The sequence below is a fragment of the Oxyura jamaicensis genome, chromosome 3, assembly GCF_011077185.1.
Source record: "Oxyura jamaicensis isolate SHBP4307 breed ruddy duck chromosome 3, BPBGC_Ojam_1.0, whole genome shotgun sequence".
NCBI lineage: Eukaryota > Metazoa > Chordata > Aves > Anseriformes > Anatidae > Oxyura > Oxyura jamaicensis.
The window spans coordinates 50,025,516-50,049,587 of record NC_048895.1 but is presented as its reverse complement, the minus strand read 5'-3'; the positions used below and the strand labels follow the sequence as shown (position 1 = coordinate 50,049,587).

At 34.6% G+C, this 24,072-nt stretch overlaps 1 protein-coding gene across 7 annotated transcripts in view; it reads right to left on the bottom strand.

Annotated features, from left to right (window-relative positions):
* Positions 1 to 559: 559 nt before the first annotated feature.
* Positions 560 to 24,072, bottom strand: part of STXBP5 (syntaxin binding protein 5) — a 114,497-nt gene continuing 90,984 nt past the window's right edge. For 4 of the 7 annotated variants that reach the window (XM_035320372.1, XM_035320373.1, XM_035320376.1 and 1 more), the window contains 7 exons: positions 19,575 to 19,625; positions 14,604 to 14,843; positions 12,969 to 13,338; positions 10,152 to 10,317; positions 9,276 to 9,387; positions 6,767 to 6,987; positions 560 to 6,140 (listed from right to left, as the gene is read on the bottom strand). In XM_035320372.1, the coding sequence (XP_035176263.1) occupies positions 6,099 to 6,140; positions 6,767 to 6,987; positions 9,276 to 9,387; positions 10,152 to 10,317; positions 12,969 to 13,338; positions 14,604 to 14,843; positions 19,575 to 19,625 (1,202 nt within the window). In that variant the 3' untranslated portion in view covers positions 560 to 6,098. The remainder of the gene's footprint in view (positions 6,141 to 6,766; positions 6,988 to 9,275; positions 9,388 to 10,151; positions 10,318 to 12,968; positions 13,339 to 14,603; positions 14,844 to 19,574; positions 19,626 to 24,072) is intronic. The other 3 variants (XM_035320375.1, XM_035320378.1, XM_035320379.1) reach the window with 1 other exon arrangement.

Here is a 24,072-nt window from a genome sequence, read left to right as displayed (position 1 = left end):
GACTGAAGTTAAAACAGGTTTTCATTCCAATGCATCATCTTATTTGTAACTCCACGTTTAAGGTTCAGAATACACAACCTTCAGATATTAGTGGAAGAAAAAAAGGGAGGCAGGAAAGGTCTGGAACCAGCAGATTTTTGATACAGATGAAGTTATATCCTCACTGCATTAACTGCATACTAAAACAACCAGCACTGAAGTATTTAACTATTTGAGGCGGCATGAGATCAAAAAAAAATCACCAAGGTGCTGCAGTTTCATAGATCTCAAAATTAGAGCCTCTTTTCAGATTCAGCATTTCTGCATCAGTCAGAACATATTTACAATTTATTGTTTTTAACCCCCACAACAGCAAAAGACAGGAAGTTTAATGGATTGAAAGCAATCCTTGCAAGATGTCCTTATTATAAAGGACATCATGAAACTTCAAGCAAAACAAAGCTGACAACTCTTTTGGCAAGAAGGGACTTACTGCACACTCCAGACAGCAGGATAGTAATTGTTAGGGGAAGGGGAAAAAAAAGGGGGGGTGTTGAAGTAAATTAGACTCACTTCAGGAGAGATTTGAATATTTTTATTTTGCCCAATCAGAGCCCTTCAGCATAATGACACATTCATATACACATATATGAATTTTTTTTTTTCTGAAACATTAATGTATAATACATTTTAAATTTAAAATACCAGCTGCACAGGTATTTTTATTTACAAAAATATTCCATACTTATTTTTTTTTAAACTTTGTTATGATGACATAGTTCAATTCAAGTACATGTAAGTAAAATAACTCTATGCAATCTAACATAGTTGTTTGTAACAGTACAGTTTGCAGTTCATATGAAACTATATTTGTAGACAGATGGATTTGCAACCCTACCTAAAATGCATATTCCAGTAATCACCCTCAGAAGAGCTAGTGGGGCTCAGCAAGACTTAACTGAAAATAAGTCGCAATGAACAAAAAGAAAAAACACACATGTACACACTAAGTTATACATAAACGAGAACTGCTACACATCAAGCATGCTTACCCACGAGTGGGCAATGTTAGAAAAATTTACTGGTTTCCCCCCCCAGCCCATGGTGCTGGTACAATGAAACAGTAGCATAACTAGAAAGCAGCATGTTTTCCTAGTTCTAACCACTACAGATAGCAGAGCTCAGGTCTAAAATAACATATTACTGCTTATTTACAGTTCTTTTTAAAAGGGAATATTTAAAACATGTTCCCACCGCACACTCTTTGCATCACCTATTACTGAATGGTAGTAGTAGTCCACATACAACTCCTTACATGTTTTCAACTGAAACAGCTTAACTTCTAGTTATTATTTGCCTGTAATATGTAACTGAGGTACTAATAAAAACAAATGCAAGTGTCAAAGAAACCTACGGCTGTACGACAAACATTTTGAGGTGCTTTACATGAAAAACTAAAAGGAATGCCAATTGACAGCTTTCATTTGATTTTTCCATGTTTGTCTTGTTTCTTCTTTACGAAAACCCACGTCTTTAAGCCTGAACTTTATAAAGAATAAAAGAACCCAGAAACACAGTACGCTCATCTGGCTTGGAACAGTAATAAAACAGATGATAGACAGCACATATTTATAACATACATAAGAGAGAGAAACTGGCCCAGCTTAAATTAGCTTTTCTATGAAAACTGAAATAAAACCAGTATACCTGACTCTCCTAAACTATGCATTTGTTGATTCACTTCCTCCCCTCAAACATAATTCGTTTTTGTCTACAAAGTGAAGATTTTGTGGTAGTAGCACAGCTATCAACATCTACCCAGAAAGAATCACATGATATACAATAAATTGGCCAGAATGAAGAAAAAAGTTCCACTGACAAGTTACCTTGCAACTTGTAGAGGGAGGCAAGTCTTTGCACACCTTCCCCACCACATGCAGAACTTCAGCCACCAACAGTATCCACCAGTTATGTGAAACCATGATGAGAAAGGGGAGGAGGGTACTTCTTCAGTCACAGACTATAGGTTTTTCAACACACATTTGGTATACAAAAAAATGATTTACATGTAAAGAGCTGATGTATAATGAAGACTTGTACATTAGTCAAAGAAAATCTGTATTGGACAAACCTCATTTCAGTTCTGGGGAATTTTAAGAGTCCAAGGAATATAGCTGAAAATTCTTTCATGTGAATATTTAAAAAAAAAAAAATAGAAAGCAAGTCAGCCACTGACTGCAGCTATTGAGAAAACTTCTACATTACATTAGTTTTCTGAATGCACTATCTTCCCTCTTCATACTTAGGGAATTTTTTTAAAGAATGTTCAAAATGGGAGGTAAAAGTAAGTATAATTATTTTCTACAAAGCAAAATGGGCTGTTTGTTTTCATTGCTTAGTAATTGTATCATCTCGATATGAGATATGAATGTATTCATAAGCTTAAAACAACTTCTTCTATGGATAATATACATACTTTAAGTACTTTGACTTAAAAATTGAACATAAGTCTTTAAAATTAAATGTAGAAGTGTACATATAAAAATTATTTAAAATTAAAAGTATATTCTTAAGCAGTATGTATAAATATAACAGTTTATTGTATTATCTAGTAACAAATCTGAAAGTGTTGCAGTAATTTATAAACTGAATGCTGACACAGGATAAGTGCCTTTCATTAGATTCTACATTGCATATACTTGTATATACATATTTTGCTAAGAAAACACACATTCTGAATTATAGTCACATAATTAGCAAATGTGCCCCAAAGTAACCTGCTCTAAACTCTTCATTGAACGTGTGCTTATATACAAATAATGAACCTGAACTGCACAAATGTCCAAACAAAATTAAGGAATAAAGTATCATGATTGAATTAAAGTGCAGGAAAAATTCAAGTTTAAAAGTTCAGGTAGGATCAGTGCTATTAATTAAGGAAAAAAATAAAAAAGGAAAAGAAAAAAGCAAAAAGGAAAAAAAGGAAATGGACTTGCTTCTAAAAAATCCTCCTTTGGATGTAGCTTCCTAACATCACCTGCTGTATAAGTACCACCTCAGGCAAAAATCTTTGTATAAAGACAGACAAAGAACACAGCTATATATTACTATATTTTATAACTTTTTTTTTTTTTTTTTGCCAAAGAACAAATCACTGGAGATGCCTGTGGTGTAACACTTTCAGACTTATTTGGAATACACGCATATTTACACATATCAACATTCAGAAGTTACAATTTGGCAGGACTAAGTTGAAGAAAAGCTTCTTCAGTTTACAGTTCCTAATGAGACACACTACATATAAACAGGTAGCAGCAGTTTCTTACACTTCCATCAAAAAAATAAAAAAGTAATAGCTCAATTGTATTTTATAATTTTCCAGACACTCTAAAAAAGTTTCACACAACTAAAATGCTAGCAAAAAAAAAAAAAAAAACAAACAAAAACCATAGGGGTGTTTTCCCCCAAGGATTTCAAATGTAGTTTGCTGTACAAAAGGTGCACCACAAATAGCAGAAGATACATGTATATGATCAACTTCCTTCCACAGAGAAGGAATAAGGAACATCTTACACTGAGATTGTACATAGCCCCTGTTATTGACCAAGAACCATTTTTATATTCATCTTCTGAGCAATCATTTCATTAGTTTTCAAATCTAGAAACATGCTCTGAACATGTGCAACAAAAGACTCAACTATGATATATTCTATAATACCAAATAAACCACTGCTCTCCTTGTAGTGGCACGTGGTCTCTCATTGCCTCATTTTTTGCTTGCTGGTGGTCATCAAATGCTTCCCAATGGGAAAAAGTTTAATATGCTTTTCTTTCAAGCCAAGGTCATCTTCCATTGAACTGATACTACAATTGGCTGAAGAGTATTTTTGCCATCCTCTCTCCCAGTGACTAACCAGACTAGTTTTCCAGGATGATTCTGTTGTTCTGAAACACAGTTCTTCTTCAACAAGTTAAATAATTATCAGTCATCTCCATTTATGAATGTGAGAAAAGGACCAGCACGAATGTCAGGTAGGGTGTTATATTTTTGTAAACGGTATGATCAGAGTTTATCTAGTTCTCTTCTACCTGGACTTTAAACAAAATGGTATTGATTTAAATATGCATTAGTTGGACACTAAAAACACAGATTAACAGGAAGAGACAAAATGTGTGGCAAGCTGAGTTACCGTTGCCTCAATAGATATTGTACAGAGACATCAGGAAAACAGTGCCACATGTTCAAATTGTCACATTCATATAGCTGACACGGTATGGTATGCCTTCATACTGGCACCAAAAATTACTTGTCTTTAAATGGAACTATAGATAAAATCAGAAAACGTACTGATTTGTGCTACAAAGCCCAAGCACATTTGCTGGGATGAGTGACAAATTAAAAAAAAAAAGAATTAAGAACCATCATTAACTTTACTATTTAGCATCTTTTTATATGTATTGTAAGGTTCATGTATCTATGTACCTGCAACATCACTTCACAATACAGATATAACCCAGGTTTTGCTTCAGAATATTTAGAAAGCGTGTGAAAAACACACACAGAATGCAGTGCTTGGACAAGCAGACCCAAATAATTAATTTCTGTCAATATTGCAAGACATCACCTATCGGCTTCTAAGTATTCCCTTTTATAAAACAAAACCAGTCAGTAACTATTCCTGCCTTTTTGAGGAAAACAAAGGCCAAATTCATTTTGGAAATGCAAACATTTATTTTAAAAGACCCCTGGTCATCCCCACTATTACAGCTTTAGCGCAGCAGCCATTAACAAGTAAGCTCAGCTAAGTTATTTACCTTACCCAACTTGAATATCATTTCACCAAGTTTTAGTGGACACTTAACATTGCCCACAATATTGAAAACACTGCTTTAGAGACAAAATCTGAACTTTAGGCAAGCTGCCTTTAACACTTTGTGGGGCTGAGATAGGTACTTGTAAAATAGCTCTACTAGCAGGGTTTAGAAATTTGCTAAACAATATCCTGACAATTATTAAATATTAGATGCTTGCCATTATTCATGCATCAGCACCTCCATGGAGTGTAAAACTGTTTGAAAACCTGAGTACGAGATTATCTGATTTTAGAGTAAATGACTAGAGGGGCATCTTGAACATAAGTTTTAAGCAAAACTATCTCAGCTATTTTAATTAGTGGCTGTAAAGATACATTCTGTTAAACTTTTATAAAAATTCACAGCATGAATAGAATCCACAGCCAATTCTAAATGTTATACAAACTGAACCAATAACTGTTTTTGGCAAAAAGTAATATTTAACTAAACAGAAGTTGAAGTATTCTTACCACAATGAAGATGTTACCACATTTCACATTGCACATCCATAACACAAATGAAAACTCCCAGCATAACACATTCCAGGCATATTATTCACTTGACTTCGTTTAATGCAAAAATTGTGTATTCTCTTGTTTTGCACTTCACAGAATATGATGCGAATACAAGAACACTAGATCGGGGTCCAAGAAAAGATTATGCACAGGTCAACTATGTATACAATTTTCAACATGAAATTTTCCAAGCTTCCAGCTTTTCTGATGAAAGAAATGACAGCAAGCTTCCACTCTTCTTCAACAATAATGGTAAATATAGTGAGTCCTAGAGAGGGTAAGTGTAAGTCAGCTACTGTCCAGCAAGACAAACAACTTTATTCCAGCTCTCGGACCCCTGATTTATTGCCTCTCCTCACAGGAGGGTATAACACTGGCAGCAAGTACAACAGCACAAAAACTTTTGGCATATGAAATATTAACACAGGATTGACCCTGCATTGCCCCTGCCCATCACACTACTTCCTTTATCCCTTTTCCACATATTCCAGTTACCTGTTCTGTTCTCCAACTCTCAGCTAACCAACAGCTAAGAAACACTCAAGGTTTCTTTCTTTTTATGTTTCTCTTAAATATAAAGCTCCTCAGTTAAAGCCACGACTGAGGTAAAACAGTGTGTGATTTGTGCTAGGAAACAACAGTATCCAATGTTGAATACTTCTTTAAATTTCAATGTTCCTGCCAAAATTAATGAAAAACAGGATTTTTTTCATCAGGACAAAATTAAACAGGTGTAATTGATGAGCATCATCAGAATTGGTACCACTTCTTGTCTTTATACTTCAACATCATCTAAAAAACAAAAGAAACAATTTTTAATTAATGTTTCTGTAATGTACCAAAGAGTGCTATAACACAAACAAATAGCTGAAAAGTGAGGGTTTGGCATGCTGAATTTTGTAATGGTGACCTCATTGCTGATTTTCTGGTCTCTGATAGAAGAGATTTGGAGAGTGGGAAGGTTGCACAGAAAATTGGGGGATGAAAGGAGATCTGCAGGAACACTCAAGAGAACAGCTATCCTTGGTAGTGACTGAGGAAAAAATGAACTTGGAGTCACAGACTGTTGGATCTTTCTTAAGAACCACAGGAATCTCACATAGAGCATTACTTATCTAATTCAGTGACAAATTCTTTAAGTAATGGGAAATGAGCAGGCCTTTTGGAAGTCTATACACCACTCAGACAGATGGCGTACTCTAGATCAATGTGCCAAAAAACAAAAGGTGCTTACCTTAATATTTAACTATTAGGAGTAATGATTGCAAGATAGAAATGAAGTCCTTTATAAATGACATTGCATTCCCTTTAGACCTCTCTAATACGTCTTTACAGTGGAAGTCAGTTTCTTGCAAAGATTACACACATTCAATAGACAATCAATTTAATGCTCTCAGTTTAAGATGTAATGAACTCACCTCATGAGCATGTTTAGAGAAAGAATCGGCACTGTAAAGCATAGCTGCAGTTTTTTCTTCCAGTTCTCCTAGTTTCTGTCCTCGTTCATCTAGTGCCAACCGGGCTCGTGCTAGTTCACCAACTACACCAGATGCTGCTCCTTTGACACCTTCAATACCCCCAGGCCCTGGAATATGCTGGGCAAGACTTCTTGATGCCTTTCCAGAAGCTGATTCTCCAACTGGAGGCATTTGCAAAGCAGCAAAAAAAGAACAGAAAGGTTTCTTATCATTATGACATAAATGCCAATATAACTGCTTTATGTTTTTTTTTTTTTTTTTTTTTTTTTTAATAGACAGCAAACACTTAATCATAAGCATGCCTATGAGCAATACTCACTACTCTGTTACTATTTAATCAAATTGAGATTTTAAAAACATATTTCAGAGTTTCCAGGCATTTTATAAAATTTTAACCTCGTTACAGTTCAAGCATGAAATTAAAACTCACAACAGTGTTGACATCATCATCATTAACATAATTATGCAGTTTTTAACAATACAGCTTGCTTCACAAGGAGGGTGTTGGAAATTCAGCAAAGCAGGAGAACTTGAGTAATAGGAGCTGTGGTCAATACTGGTAGTGCTTTGCTGATTGAGCCTACCAGCATAAGTTTCCTACAGTGGAAGTTCAGTTTTAGATTCAGACACCTAAAGACTAGGTATCAGTGATCCGATTAATGTAAGCAAACACATTTAAAAGAAAAGTAACATACATCATGGGAAGATGGTGCAGCTGTATGAACAAATCAGTTCATCCTAAAATAAACACCCACAAGTAGTGAGCTGAACAGCTCTGCTCCCGTGACCATACTGACTATATCTCCTTTGCTCATACTGGGACACCAGCCACCTAGCTCAGTTTAGAAACTTAGAGATATCAATCTCTCTCAAGCTGAATTGTATCCTCTAAAAATACCTAAAGAAAGGACAAGAAAAGGTCTTTTTGGGTATTAAAGTCAAACCAAATAAACTTTTTTTTTTGTCTTTTAAAGATGAAATTATGGTTAACATTTTCCCCCCACCTACAACAAAGAATATTATTATTGTTAAATAAAAAAATGCTGCAGTATTTCCAGATTTTCTGATCTGATTTTATGGTTCTAGGAAGAATGATTTTCATTTCAACCAATACTACATACATTTTGATTCTTGAGGAATGTACAGAAAATCATTTCATTTATTGCAGAGATTCTGCAGTTATCCTCATGTTAATTATTACTATTTTGAAGATGTTTCAGATGTCTTAGTTGTCATTGAACTCACTGTCAGGCTACAATTCATTTGGATTTTTTCCCTACTCAGCATTTTTATTCTGACAATTTGAGCCAAAAAAGAATTTTCTATTGAAAACCACAAAGCCAGAGACAGTTACAAAAACCGCTTGAGATCTCCTTAAAAATAGGTCAGAGGAGTCAGTGCAAAATTGTGGAAACTTGAAATGATGTAAAATGATACCTTCTAAAGTTACAAGTATGCTTTTCTGTTGCCATGAACTGGTACTTTTCCCATGTCCCAGTCATACTAATTAAATGTGTAATTTCTACACGTGAGTTTCTCTAATAGAAGACTTTTCCAACCTTTCAAATTATTATGCATCCATAACTACAAATGACATTTTTTAATTGGAAAACACCTCTTAATATTTTTTATTTATAAATACACACATATGCTCAAAATATATAGGCAAAGTAGTAAGTTTTAATTTTTACTGGATAGGTCAAAAGAACCTATAATAGAAAAGATTGTCAGAGAGCCCTGTCTATTTTAACAGCAACATTTCACATTAAAAAGGAAACAGATCTACTTACCAATAAACTTGCATAAAATGATGTTTCAACTAGCAAATCTATGACTAAGTAGATTTTATTTCTTTTAAATGTATTCAAATGTTGCATACAACCATAGTAAAAAAGATTAATAAATATGTAATCAAGAAGTATTGACAAAATGCAATAAAATTTTGGCCAAATGTGAACTTCGTCCTACGAATAGAGGACTGAATTAAGTATAATACAGTGGTGTCCTCTCTCTCATTTCTGAGGAACAAGTCAAATGAGGAAAAAAATCTAGTAGATTAATTGAAGCAGAATAGTTTCAGTTTTCTTACAGTCCAAAGGTAGTACTCTCCAGAACCAGTCTCTTTCAGTTTACCAGCATTAAGAGAACTATGGACAGCGCTATAGACTTAAAACGAATAAATTTAAGATCAGTTGTCCCATTTACTGTCTTATCACCCAGTCTTGAATAAATAAGGTTAAGCAGTCTTTGAGAAAACAGCAACATTTTCTGATCTTGTTGGTAAGGTGTGCAACATGTAAAGCTATGAAAATTTATTTCTTATCATTCCCTTTCTCAGTTTCCTCTTTGCAAATGTAGTGTCGTATTAACAGAGTCAAAACATTTCTCAAGGATCACTGGCTTCATTGTGTGGAAATAACAGAAAAATAAAGAATATTTAAAAACTTACACAGTTCTTCTCTGTCAAGTGACTGTGCCCCACCTCCGAACAGGCCTTTAAAGAAACCCCTATTTGGTGCTTCTGGTGTTTCTACAGGAGTGAAGAGCTCACCCAACATTTCCTTTGCAATAAAGAGATACAACAAGGCATACATCATTTCACACACAAACTAAGGAAATATTCTGTCACTTCAGACATTTATTTTGTGGATTTGAATTTAAAAATAAATGTTTTAATAGGCATCTGCCTTTGCAGCAAGTAGTCAATGCTACTTCGGAAATAAAAAATAAAAACATATTAGGAAATCTGTCCAGACCATCTGTTCAGATAGTTGCAAGCTTATAGCTCAAGAATATTTGCAAAGAAATGTATTTGAGTAAAGCTGTATTTTCCTCTCAACTTGAGCAACACTTCTGATCTTGTTCTGTTGAAACTGTATCTACAAACACTCATATCCACAGGTTGCAAAGCAGAACTTGCATAATGTATTTCTGCTATGTCTGTGTTCTATATAACTTCGAAGCTGAATCATTGTAGTGAATCTGTTCAAATTGTTAATAGCCCTGCAACATAACAATTTCCTTCAACTATCTTAAGTTAGCAATCTCCACTTAAGTTTGCATGCATCTCCACCAGCATCATTTGAACAAGAGTTGTGCGCATCTTAAACATGGAAGAAACTGTTTCAAATACAAGAGTATGGATGAAACAGTACAATGTGGGGGAAATTCATCCTGAATTTCACTCTACAATGAGAACAATCAGAGCATGATAGTTGAAGCACAGCTTTGTGAGAAGTTTAATTACTGCAAACCCTGTGAATTTAAAATAGAGACTCAGAGGATAGCCATGTTAGAAGATAGTAAATTTGGTTTTATTAATTACCTGGAGATTTTCACATGTTTCTTGACTGTAGGTGAGCCTCTGTATTTCAGTTGGTGAGACAAGATAGAGTGCTTGTCCATTATTGGTGAAGCAGAATGTCCTGGCTATTCGCATATTGGTGAGTGGCAGGTAATACACATCCAACAGTGGCCTTAAACTTGGCAAACTTAAGAAAGAATAAAAAAATGGAGCAGGATTATCTATTATTGACCAAAAGGCTCATTTTTAAAGCACATTATTTTCTTCCTCACTATCTGAAGTACACCACACACAGGATATCACTTAATGCAGTTAAGAAAAATTTCAGAACTGAACTACACAATCTTCCAGTTAGCACCTCAAAAAGAGAAACAGACAACTGCAACAGCTGCATTTGAAAGCATCATTTAAATGATACTCTGAGTATATAAAATCACAGGTACACTTAAAGTACTATTCAGTAATTACTAATGAAATATTTTAATACCTGCTTATTTTTTTATTTCATATACAATTTAATACCATATCTCTTCTTTCAGATGAAGATTTTCTTCTTGAATAAAACCACAAGTCCGAAAGAACTGTTCACATAATGCAGGAAAACATGCGGGGGGGGGGGGGGCTTTCAAAGAGTAACAGAATTTTGTGAACTTGTGCCTGCCTTTTTTTTTCCTGGCTGTGTATTTAAGAGGAAATCCTCTTAAATCAAAGTTTTGCTTACCTTATATTTTCTGTTTCTGCATATGGAACTGCAGTACTTACTGTATCAGGCTACTGAAGAACAGATGCAACGCACTCATGCTGTAATAATGCTCAAGCTACCAAACATTCCTCAAAGAAATACTAAATGCATGTATACCTTATGTCTTAATAAATAGAACCCCAAATGAACCCCTACCTGAAAAATATTACTTGTGAAAATTCTGTAAAAATAGAATTTACACAAAATGTTAACTAAAAATCCATCAACAACATATTAAGCAGCTTCTGCTGCAGATAGTATCTGCATAAGATTACTAGTTCTAAAGACTTAAGAAAGCAGGACAAAGTGAAGCTGAAACTAATGATAAAGAAAAAACAGTGATAGCAACAATTAGTGTCATCCCCCCCCCGCCTTTAGCATGATACTGAAATTTCTAAGTGTTAAGCTTGCATTTTACAGACTGTGTATTGTCCAATAACAGGAAACTGACAAGTAAAAGAAAGGAGAGTAGATACCTGTAGAACTTTCCTCCAAAGTCATATTAAGAAACAAAAAGCAATATTTTCTTGTAAGCACATCATCCAATGACACATCTGCCCTGCTTGGATGTAAAATAGGAATATTCCTAGATTGAGTTAGTAAGAGGGAACTGCTTTGCCTCACGCTGCTGGAAGCATCAAATAATCCTTACAGCTTTGAGAGAAATCATGAAAGTACTAGGTCACATAGGACAAGCATGACATTAATGATAGCATTTTCAGAGTATCAAACAAACCTGTAGCAGAATGGTCTTATCTAAATTTGTATCTGTAGATAGGCATTGGGCATCTTGGGCATGACAGTGCTCTGACAACTTTTCACAAATGGCAGCGATTTCATGCTTATGAAGTTTCCTCTTAGATAGGTCCAACTCCCTCGGCAAACAAGTGTAGCTGCCACCAGAAATAACTACTTCTGAAATAAATTCATGTTGTTCTAAATAAACTTGTGACAAAAAGTCATGTCAGGGCACGGTTGTCATAGGAGCCAATCCCTGGGAGTTCAACTTATCTACACATTGTTACAATTCCGTATTTATAATTTAGCACCTACTTCTCAGCGCAAAGTTCATTAGAAAGTAAAGTCGATCCTGAGAAAAACACAATTTGAATATATGAAACATGAACTTTACCAAATTCAGCTTCAATTTGGGAAAAAACAGTACTTGCCCTGCAGACAAGCAAGGTGAGCAGCATTTTCTAGAGATGTTTAGAATGTATGTTGGGGTATAGATCAATGGAGTTACCAACAAACTTAAAAATCAAGACCTACTTTTTTAATTATGATATGAAACAGCTTTAGTTTTATTCCTAGTAGCTCCCTGAAGAAGTGAACATCTTTTTATAGAATTTCCTAAGCTTAGTGTTTGATATTTGCAACTTTAAAAATGATCTATTAGGGATTTTACTGGCACAATTTTGAGTGCCATATTCCATGTTCATCTTACCATTAGCCATGAATAAAATGTAGTTGCAAGGATATAGGTATATACAGTCTTTTTTCCCCTCTCCTCAGAATAAAACAGCATTTGCAAATATTCAAGAGAAAGGACAGGTAAAAGTTACACAGGTGACAAAAGTACCTTCAAACATTACTTTTATGCATGTTTAAATTAACAACTTAAACCTCTAAATTTAGATGACTTTTCTATACTACAACTGCCACCAATTAATTTCACCTTTATAGCCTGAGTTTAAGGCCTTTGAGATATGAGCAAGCTACACAACAAAACAGTCAAGACACAACTGAGAACATCCTGTAACAGCTGCACAAAAATATGTGGAGCTATGACTAGCTAAAGGTCTGACTTAGGGCAGCTTCCCCCATCAAGGAGTAAACGCATGTTTGAGACAATCTACATGAGTTCAAGGACTTATAATTATTTGTTGAATCGGTGTAACTTGAGTTAGTGATAAATAATAGGAATATATAATCAAAGGTATCCAGGCCCAGAGGTTAGAGGTTCATCAACACTTAAATGAATGTACATTTATTTTATTGATATTCTTCTGGAAAAATAAGTTTAGTTTTATCTAACTTAAGACTCATTTTTTATTTTTATATGTATGTATATCTTATTATCAAGCAGATCTTACCTAAAAGTCATAATATGTCCATTGGCACAGAAACATGCAAGGCAGATACTGTTACTCAATGACACTATATCTCCACGAAGAACAAAAGAAGTCTCTGTTATGTTTTGCTTATAAATACAGTTCTGCGATGGCAGTGAGATAACTTTTGCTTGCTTTTCAGAACATATCACTGCATATTGGTTTTCACTGATTTCCTGAGAGGAAGAGGGGGACACTGAAACAGGTCGTCGCTTTTTCAATTTATCTTTTTCATCTTTATCTTCAGGAACATTGTGTTCTCTCCAGGGTTCATGTGCTGGTGAGACTAAAGATCCTGTGGTATCCAGAAAAGCCATTCTCAAGATTGCCCCTTTAAGCCTCAGGATGGTTCCTAAGAAACAGAAATTGAGAAGATTTCTAAAACAGTTCTAAGTTGAATTTTAAATACAAAATATTCCTTTATGAAGTTAGCAGAATGAAAGCTAAAAAAGAACTTAGAGTTGCCTAAAACAGAAGTAAAACTGTTAATGTCCAGTAAAAACTGGACATTAATCTGAAAACCAATGAAGCACATGCAAGTGCACATACCTATTCAATAAAATATTAAACCAGTTTTCAAGGTGTGTACACTCCATTAACATCAATGGATATGTATTTATGAAGAGAATGGAGCTGGAATGCACATTTGTAATAAAGTTTAGTATCAGACAACAACTTTTTTTTTGAAGAGTACACTGTGCATTCAGTACCTACAACAAACACTATTAATCAAAAGTGAGCACTTACACAGAGAAATCATACACATGGCAGTATTTTTTAAGGTTCATGCTGCAGATCTGGTGACTGAATTCACTGCCTCGTCTGTGGCCTTGCCTTTACCGTAAAACATTACCAAATACAAATACTGCTACCAATATCATACTAGTCAAACTCAAAACAGATACAGTCTAGTGGTCACATTAGTCTTAACACAATCTCTATCAAATAGCAAGCATTGCAATTTTCATGTCCTTATACCACCTGTGGCACAAAGTGGACCAGAGCATCATGTTCTGCAATGACATTGTAGTAGGAAAGATAAATCTATGCCTAACAGTACATTATTCAGTGTTTATCTAGGCAACATTCTGAAAACCATTAAGACATTATTACAACACAATCTGTTGCTGTGTATCAGGAAAACAAGATCTCTCATAGTAAATCAAAGGAATACTTCATCACTAGTATTTAAACCATTAAAATATACAGCCCTTTTAATTTTTTTTTTTCCATGATTCAGTGGAACTGAAAGTTTCCTGCTATACTATTAAAAAAAAGTATATAAAAAAACACATCTTCTCTACTATCTCTGTTTAACTGTTGCCAGCTACTACATTAAAGTGAGAAAGTCTACTTTCTCAACAGATATACTTAGATTTTTTATTATTATTATTTTTTAAATATTATGAGATTGTATTTTCAACTTTGCAACATTAAAATTCTGGTAATAAAAATAACCAATCTATATTCTTAACCTTATTAGCTACATCAAGTATATATTAATTTCCAATTACTCCATAACTGAGAAAAATAGTTTCTTAATATAATAAAATAAAAGCATGAGAAACAACAGCAATTTTTAAATATACTTTAGGCTGTACTTTGCTTTCTACTCACCACTAGGAGAAACAATTACTGGCTGAAGAAGTCTTTGCTCTCCACCTGGGGGTAGGTTCAGTACAATGACAAGCACTGTACCCAGGGTGGTCCCAACCCACAGGCACGGGGAAGGTGATGTATCAGCTTTTCTTGTGAAAGTCTCACAAAAATGAAGAGCTGAAATTGCCTCGCGTGACTCTTTATCAATGCTAGTTACACTAGAACTCCTGGATCGACTGAAAGAGTTGTCTTTGACATCTGAAAACAGATAGGTATTAATTAGAAAGAGCAAAATGCAGGAATTAAGAAAATTGAGATCATATTTTAGTTTTGTTCTTTCGTATATGTATCACATACTACTTTTTATTACTACTTTATTCTTCCTTAATCATATTTCCTTTTGATTCAATTTCCAACAAAGCACCCATCTTTCTCTGCAGAGGTAATGATCAAGTCATTGCCATGAATGACTTATTGCAGAATGGTTTAGGTTGGGAGGAACCTTAAAGATCACCTTCTTCCAACCTCCCTTCCATGGGCAGGGACACCTCCCTCTAGACCAGGTTGCGCAAAGCCCCATCCAGCTTGGCCTTAAATACCTCCAGGGATGGGGCTTCCACAGCTTCTTAGGGCAACCTGTTCCAGTGCCTCACCATTTGTTTCTTACTAGTATCAGATCTAAACCTGCTCTTTTTTAGTTTAAAACTGTTAACCCTTGACCTGTCTCTACACTCCCTGATTAAGCATATTGGACATTTCTACCTTCTTGAGACAAAGAGTAAAAGTCATCATTAAACAAGAGGAGTCCTTAAAAAATTAAAAAAAAACACCTGTCGATTAGCTCATTGATCAGATAGAAAAAGTCTTCCATGACAAACAGCTTAATGATTTTTGAAGATTTAACTATTTTAGTTTAAGAAGGACAGGGACAACTAGACATCATGATTACACAACCTGTAATGGCTTACAATATTGTCCCACTTCAGGAAACTGCATGAAGGGATTTTCATTGGTCATTTGCACACACCTGAACTTTTAGTAAGAGAAACATCAAATGCTACCAAATGCCATTTGACACTGCTATGAAAAGCTGAAGATTTCCTTTTTGAATAAAGTACGATATGGCAGTAACACTTTTCATCAGGATGTCTTAGTCTTTGCTTAGCAAATACGGTTCTTGTTACAGATGATGAATTCTCATAGTAACAAAAAAATCAGAACAAACCATGCTGCTCTATTCTAGCTGTGTGCTGTCTGTACTTGTGGTGATACTTAATACAACAGCATGCCTGAAGTTACCTGTGCACTCCAAATTAATGCTTTACTTTCTCTGGGCATCATTCCACAATTTTATCATGAGACAACCCTTACCAGTAAAGTCTGGTGTACTTCATATCATGACTTCCTAAAACTAAGTTATTCTTTTAGATCTTCAGGTGGAGCATGGAACATTTTTTAAGCAGGATTATGAGCTAAAGAACATTTAACTGCAGAGGTATTAGAAGTATCAATATGCTAATTTCATTAAATAATTGCAGCGTTTTCTACAAAGAACATCCAACATGCATTTGAAAAATCATACAAACTAGATTTCAGCTGACAAAATACAGACATCTATACAATATAAACAGTGAAACTCTCAGGAGAGACTTGTCTCATTCCAACAAGGACACAAAAATTATCGTTCTGCCTTTTTTTTTTTTAATATATTTAATTCAAACATAAAACATCAATCATAAAAAGAAACTAGGTCAACCACTCATATGCTGACATCTCAAGTTTTCACATTTAAAAACATTGCCTAGGAAAAATATCAAATCCAGTATAAAATGATGAAAATCGTTTTATATATTTTTTTTTAATGACCACAACCTCTTATGATGCTTGTTCCTTCAAGTTTGAATATTTATTGGCTTTCTGTTTTTTCCAACTCTAACAGATTAATCACTCTGAATATAATAATATATTTGAATTTTGCTGACATTGAAATACATATTTGCAAAAAAAGCATAAATATTCTGTAAACCAAATTAAGGCCAAAAAAAGCTGGAATATATTGGTACATTCAGAATTTAAAAATGCAAACCAACTGTAAACCATTTGCATGAATAAAAGATAACTCAAAACCGAGCATCTCACTAAAGCGTGGGAGTACATGTGGTTTCATTAATTATACCACTTTGACTAAAGATTTGAGAACATATACTCCTCTATATTCCTTATTTCAGGAAAGATCCCTCTCCTCTTCCTGAGAAAGATACAATTACTGCAACAGGCATAAAATGTACTTCTCTTCAGTTGCAGCTGGTTGAACATTTGAAAAGCATGCGTACAAATTCCAGAAGTATTGGAACAGACAAGGAAACACAAAAATTAACTAGCCAAACAATATAGGCATTGTAGAGAGTGGGCAACTCATTCAAAGAGGAGAACTGGGAGCGAAAGATTTAACTGCATTAGCGCATATTCTTTATCCTGAAGTCAGGCAAGAATCTAATTTCCTAATAGATAAATTTTGAATGAAGAGGAAGTTACAATAGTGTGACTACAAAACCACTTCATCGAAAGAAAGGAAAGATGAGCCTCTTCTAAGCAACTAAACCACAGAGCAGGACCTATTGGTAATGGTACCTTAATCATCTGGGTCACAACATTGAAAAGCAATGGTATAATGCAGACTAAAGTATGCTTAAGATGATTTCTATTTTAGGAATTGGAAGATAAAACATAGAAGCACATTTTGTTTTGGCTATTTAGAGAGAAAGGGGAGTGGGTCAAAGATTTAGAGACAGAAAAGTATTTTGAAAGAACACAACCATGAAAGAGTAAGTGTGATCAAGGTTCAAGAAGCCATGGAAGAAAATGAGAGAAAATATGGATAATGAACTTGTGAGAAAGACATTTCAGAGATGTCTCCTAGATCCAGTACATATGGTCACATAAGTGACAAAAAAAAAATACAAGCAAGCTGAGAGTCACTGAAGAACCCTATGCAAAAGCTATTCCACTAGAAGAAAAGATGGTAAGCCAAATAAAAACAGACTTATCATTGCCTAAGGAGGTTATTTACAGACCTAAAATTTAAGACTTTGATACAGAACAAAATGAGGTGTGTAAGTGCAGATAGCTACACATGGGGTAAAGTCAAACAAAACCAAAGACCATTGCAACTAAGTAGTAAAGAAATACACCAGAAGTGAGTTGACCAAAAAAGCTCCCTTATTTCATTAGAACAGCAAATATTAAATCATGTAGAAAATGCTGGCAATTTTAGTGTTAGAAAATACTGAGTTTTAGCATTCTCTTTTCTCCCTGCTTCAAACAAATAAAAAAAACTATGTACTTACTGCTATTGAAGAATTTCAAGTAAAAACAACTGTAGAAATAGAATGAACTTGATAATATTTAAGTGTAAATGTGTTCCAGTTTGCAAAGTCTGATAAAGTTCATCCTAAACTGACATTATCCCTAAACTGTCCATAACAGTAGTAAGGAAGAATAAACACACAGTGAAAAGACAAACCAAATTTTTGTGTTCCTTATTGCCAACAATGCCATGGTTAAATCATTCTAGTTCTACACAAAAGAGCTTTAGAAAGATGAGGAAAAACTGAAAGTCCAGAGGCAATTAACAGAAGCCATTCTAGATTTAGACAACTTAACTTAAATTAGCTTAATTTAGTTAAAAACTAAAACAAACCTAAACCTATCTGCAAAAATGAAGATTAGCAATGTGATGACAGCTTTCAACAGCATAAAAGATGGCCTAGCAAAGAGCCACAGAACGATAGCTATCCATTTTCCTTGTGGAAAGGACAAGAAAAAAACCCTAAGTTAATATGGAAGCAGGGAGTATTGTTTGAATAACAGGAAATTTGTTTAACTGGCTATAAAACACAAACTGTCTGGTATTTTTCTAGAAACTTATTTATTGGAGGCTCATGAATGAGAGGTTAAGCTGCCAGACACCTGGATCCTTGCCATAGTAATGGATTAAAGGATTTCTGAGGGTTTCTTCCAGCTTCACATTTCTCTGAGCAGAGCAAGCTGTAACGTAAATCAGGGTGGTCTAACTCTTAAGTTTCAAGATATTTCAGTGCCATCAACTCTTCCCTTGCTGATAGCAAGGGTTGTCAAATGCACGGTTCTGCATCTCACAGTCTGATCCTGATCTGTTTTCTGCTGGGGTTGTGCAAGGGATTCTACTGCAAGAGGGGAAGGGAGCTGTGGTAGACAGAAGGCAGCTTTCCTATACAGGCTAGATCTACTGCTGTAGGTCTACAGCTGTCCCTGATCATCTTTTTCTCTAAAAGGGTGTGGAGCTGGATCTGATCTACAAGCTGGCAGTCATTTTTTGATGAAAAAGCTCAGAAAAAACCCTATTCATTTGTATGTTGTTTTTGTTATGCAAAACCTTTAGCATTACAAACTTCACAACTTAATTGCTTATTATGTAGAACGGTATTGTACTTTTTCAAGAAAATAGAAATTCTCAGACTGGCCATCTACCCAGCAAACAGCTGTATGTTATTTTCATTTATAGAGAGTGGTCACAAGACAATTACCATTTGTAAAAATGCATCCAGCTATTTGTTGAGCAGACCTCAACATATCCTGTTGTTCCCAAGATACTGCATTTTTCAATTTAAAATATATCAGATGGTTTTAAACAGGCAAGCAATTTTCCTTACAATAAATTACCTGCTTATTCAACACTTTTTCTATCACAGCACTGTTGTAGGAGTGACAGATGCCTAAAAATTATGACAAAAATGTGATAAGCCATGTACAAAATTTCCAGGCTTACCTTACGATGACAGCAATGACATTTTGTGCCTGAGAGCCCCCAAAGAGAGTGGAATTAAAATTTTAGTTCTACACTTCAGATAATGCAACTCAGTCATGATAGTTTACGTAAGTAAGGACTCTAATGTATGCACACTCTGCAAAACAGTTTCAATAAAAATAAAATCAACTATGTAAACTTACCTAAATCAGGCTTTAACTCAGTTGGCAAACTTAGCTTCCTGGACATCTTTGCTGAAAAGTGAAGTATATCTTTTTTTTAAAAAGAATAAACATGATTCTGCTGGCCTTTATTTGCCTCTTTCCAAACATTTGATAAATTATTGTTCATTACATTAACTGCAGTACTTTAACAGGATTTCTATTAAAGCAGAGCCCGACTTTCACAAGTGAAGGGTGCGAAGTAGAACATGGAAGATACCGCAGTCTTCAAATACAGCATTTTATTACTCTTGCCCAACTTCATTTCCCCTTAGACTTCCGAATGAACTTGATGGATTGGATGAATTTTGCTTTGGCTCAAACTCAAATTCTATCTCTTTGGGTAAGAGAAGATAATGCAGACTCTCAGTTACTGCAAGAATATACACTGAAATTTTCAAAAATTTAACATCCCCACCATTCTTCTTCTGCCCTACTTCCTGATCGCACCTGAGATACTTTTAAAAGAAAGAACACAGATGAAATTTTAATTACTCTAAAATGAAATGGGTAAGAGTGCATGTGTAAAATAAGCTAGTAATCTGAGATGTAATCAGCAATCTTATAAGAATGAAATTACAAAGAATAATTATATATGATCAGCACCATACAAATGCAACATTCAAAAAAGTCCAATTTCAACAGTACTGGTCACGTGAAAAATAGAGCTTGAAATCATCATTGACTTAGAGAATTCTGTTTGTAGGAACAGAAATCTTATGGCCTATTTAAAATGCAGTATTATGCTAACAAACATTCATAAAGTAATAGTCACTAGTAGACTTGTAGCCATACATCCCTCATCTTTCTTTTAACGATTAATAGAAGGAATAATTTTGATGTAGCTTAACTTCTAGACCAGGGCTAGAATTTGAATTTCTCAGCCACATGCCTGAATTTTGATATATCATTTAGTTCTCCACTGTCTTTTAAGGGTAATACTTCTCCACCTAAAGTAGATGTTGGATACCCGTCATTAGGCAGATTGAATCTTGCTGCTTCTCTCTGTTAAAAATTGAGTTCGCTTGTTCTAATTATCCTTTTTTAACAGAAATCATTGTTTGCTACATGTCTTGAAGATTGTATGATTTAAAGTTATTTCCACTCCTTCAAAAGGAGAAGTACTTCATCGTATCATCAATTATGCTCATCAGTATTACAAATGCTAGTTATCTGAATGGTTGAACGGTTTTATTCCTGTCATACATTATAAAAATTTGAGAGTAAGACTCCAGAAATAATCTTCTCATTTCCTTCACATGTCATTGTTACAAAGTATGCCCTGTACCAATTAAATTGAACTCAGACAACAATGCTAGTTATTTTAACTTACTTTAGTGCAGGCTGAAACGGAAAAGGCTACTGCACCTACATGTTCTCTACCCTCACAGCGTTGCATTGGCATCTGCCTGGCTTAATGATGAGGCCAAAGCTCATCTTCAACAAGTTTCTGCCAGAGGTTGTTTTCAGCAAGACTGACTCTTGTTTCAGATCAGTGCTCAGCTATACATATGGAAAACGGTGGTACAACACTTCACAAGTGACCATGAGCCCTTTTTTCTCTTGTCAGCTTGAACTTGCATCAGCTTGGTCCAAGAACATGGAACCTCATCTGAAAATGGGAATTATAAGACAGGTGTTCCTCATTATAAGACTTACTTTCTGTTTTGGACATGTAAATCATAAAAAGCTGAGATACTGAACAAAAGCTGAAACATGCACACAGAAAAACTGAGCTGTTTTTGGCTTTTCACAGCTTTTACCATGTGTGAATATCAGTAATGTTTATTTATTATTATAGTTTATTTAATCATTTTTGAAGACTAGAGTGGTCACTTTTGGCTTCTCAAATCTAAGTGTTTAACAATTTAACAACTCTGGAAAAATCGCAAAAAACAAGATATTAGGCAACAGGTCATACAAAATACAGGTTTGTGTGTCAGATTCTAAGAGTCAATCCCCACTTTTGGCTTTTTTGTTCACTAGTAAAAGGCCAGCTGCATGATCTAGGTTGACAGGGTCAAACAAATCTGCCCAACGTTTTTTTCAGTACATACTAAAAAACGCCTCTCATTAATAGGACAACAGGATACAAGAGATAAGACTGTCATTGCTAGAAATCATGAATTAATGTTATGAAGAAAACTTACAGTTCAAAATATACTTCAATGTGTCAAAAGACTCAATAATTCCAATGTAAATAAACAAGAGCCTATTTAAATAGCGGTACTGCCATCTTGTGTTTAGAGAGTTAAGTGCCTGAAGATGCAATAAGAAAATAGGAATATTTCGCCAGCTAAATCATTTTTTAATAGTACTTGGTATCATAAACTGCTTGCATTCATATATGGCTTATAGTTTACAACAGTTTTAAGAAAATTCAGTTTTGCCGTGACTCAGATGAAAAATAGCAATATTGCCAGACAGCTAGAGAACTACCACGTGAAAGACAATGATCAGGGACAAGGAAAGAAAACAGGATTGAGATCTCAGTGTCAGCCTGTTGACTCTATTTGTACAACAGGACAAAGGTGATGTCAACCACCCCTTCTGAGTGTGACTGACCTCAAGAAGCAGCTGTGATGCCACTGCTGAATACCTCTCTTGGTGATTGCTGCCCCATTTACAGCCAAGGCTGCCTTTCTGCAACCAGCGCAAGACAAGGAGACAGACTAGGGAGTAATTCTGCTGCTCTTGCCTCTGCTTAGACCTACACTTTATACTTCTTTAAGTTAGAAAACCTGAAGTTGTACATAGGCCAGATACACATTCTCTTGCTTATTTATATAACTAAATATAAATCTTGTGAAAATAGAGATTAGAGAAATGTCCAAGAACAACATCCATGATTCTTGGAGAGTTCTCACATGTCAGTCTTGAAGGGAGCAGGTGGTAAAATATGAAAGGTTACCTTGGCAGACTGTGCTATTTTTCAGTATAGCAGGCTCAATCAATCCAATGAAGAAAACTTGAAGGCTACCTGAGACATGTCTGAACTGTCAACAGGAAGATGTGGCTTAAAGTAATAGTTATATCTTATTTGCAGCATGTTACCCTGAGCTACATTACAAAACGTTACGTTGTATAGCAAGTTGGTTTGAAAGCTGTAAACTGTTTTCTCATATATTCCCTATTGAATGAAACAGTCAAAACCCTCTGCTAAAAAAAAAAAAAAATCCTCTAAACCTAAAATAAAGTGAGACAAGTATCTTGGTGTTTTGATAGACAAGAGAATAGTTTACATGAAGCATAATTCATTTAACATTTAATGAGAAATATCTAACCAGCTTAGAATTTTCTTTTAGTTCTTGCTAGTATTTTAGACATACTAAAGTTGGCACGTGATTCAACGTTTGACAACTACATAGAAGGAAAAATTTGAATTACCAAATTTCATGATGCTTAAAGAATCAAATATGCTACTGGTGACAGTTAAAGAAAGAAATAGATTATCAATGCTGAGATGTCAAAATTTGATATAAGAATAATGAAGCCATTTTACAAGAGAATGCCTGAATCAGACAAAATATTAAAACACTGGAAAAAAACAAACAACACTCTTACTCTGGTACTAGGGCATCTGAGCAGTTAACCTTTGATTCTGTGAAAACAGTATTAAAAGTGAATGACTTCATCATTGTTTGGCAATTTTAGTTGTACACTGCATAATGTGAAAAGCCTTATGTTAATGGTAACAGCTAGGAGTACAAAAAATTTTGAATTACAACTACTCTGCTTAGATCTGCATAATGATATCATCTGCAATTGTTTTTAAACTTGTAGATTGCAGAGAAGAAAAAAACGATTTTACTGAAGAATGTACTCCTGAAATAATTATAGAGGTATTAGAGTCTACAGTATTTTGCATATAACTTTACTAAAGCTTCTTACAGAAATGGATGTTGTAATACCTCAAGTTCTGACCAGATTTATATCGATATATTAAGTCACATACAAGTCATTGTACCAAATACTTAACTGACACAAACGTGTAAAACAGCTAAAGATACCGCTTCAGCTGGAATCAGATCACAATGCCTTTCTACAAAAATTACATGGTCTTAGACATGAAATACTTCCTATCATTTTTTTCCTTTACATCTAACACACTTTTCAATAGTAATTCACAGAACATTATTTACATTTTCAAATATTTGTCATTCCTAAGAGAAATGTTTGCATCAAATAATGGCCAGAGTATTTTCTATAAATTCCTAGTTGGTTAAACCAAGTATCTTTGTGTATCTAAGGTAACTGCAGCTATTCTGAAGTTCACTCCAACGCAAACAAAGGGGAAACATGACCCTAGAGCCACATATTAACAATCGACCTTCAGATAGGTACATTCACTTTTTTTTTTTTTCCTAAATACTCAGAAAGACAAAGCTAAAGCGTTGGTTCAAGAAACATTTGCATTTTAACTTATTTATACTACTGTTGCAATCTTTGATGGCTTTTGATCCTTTAATGAAGTAAGAAC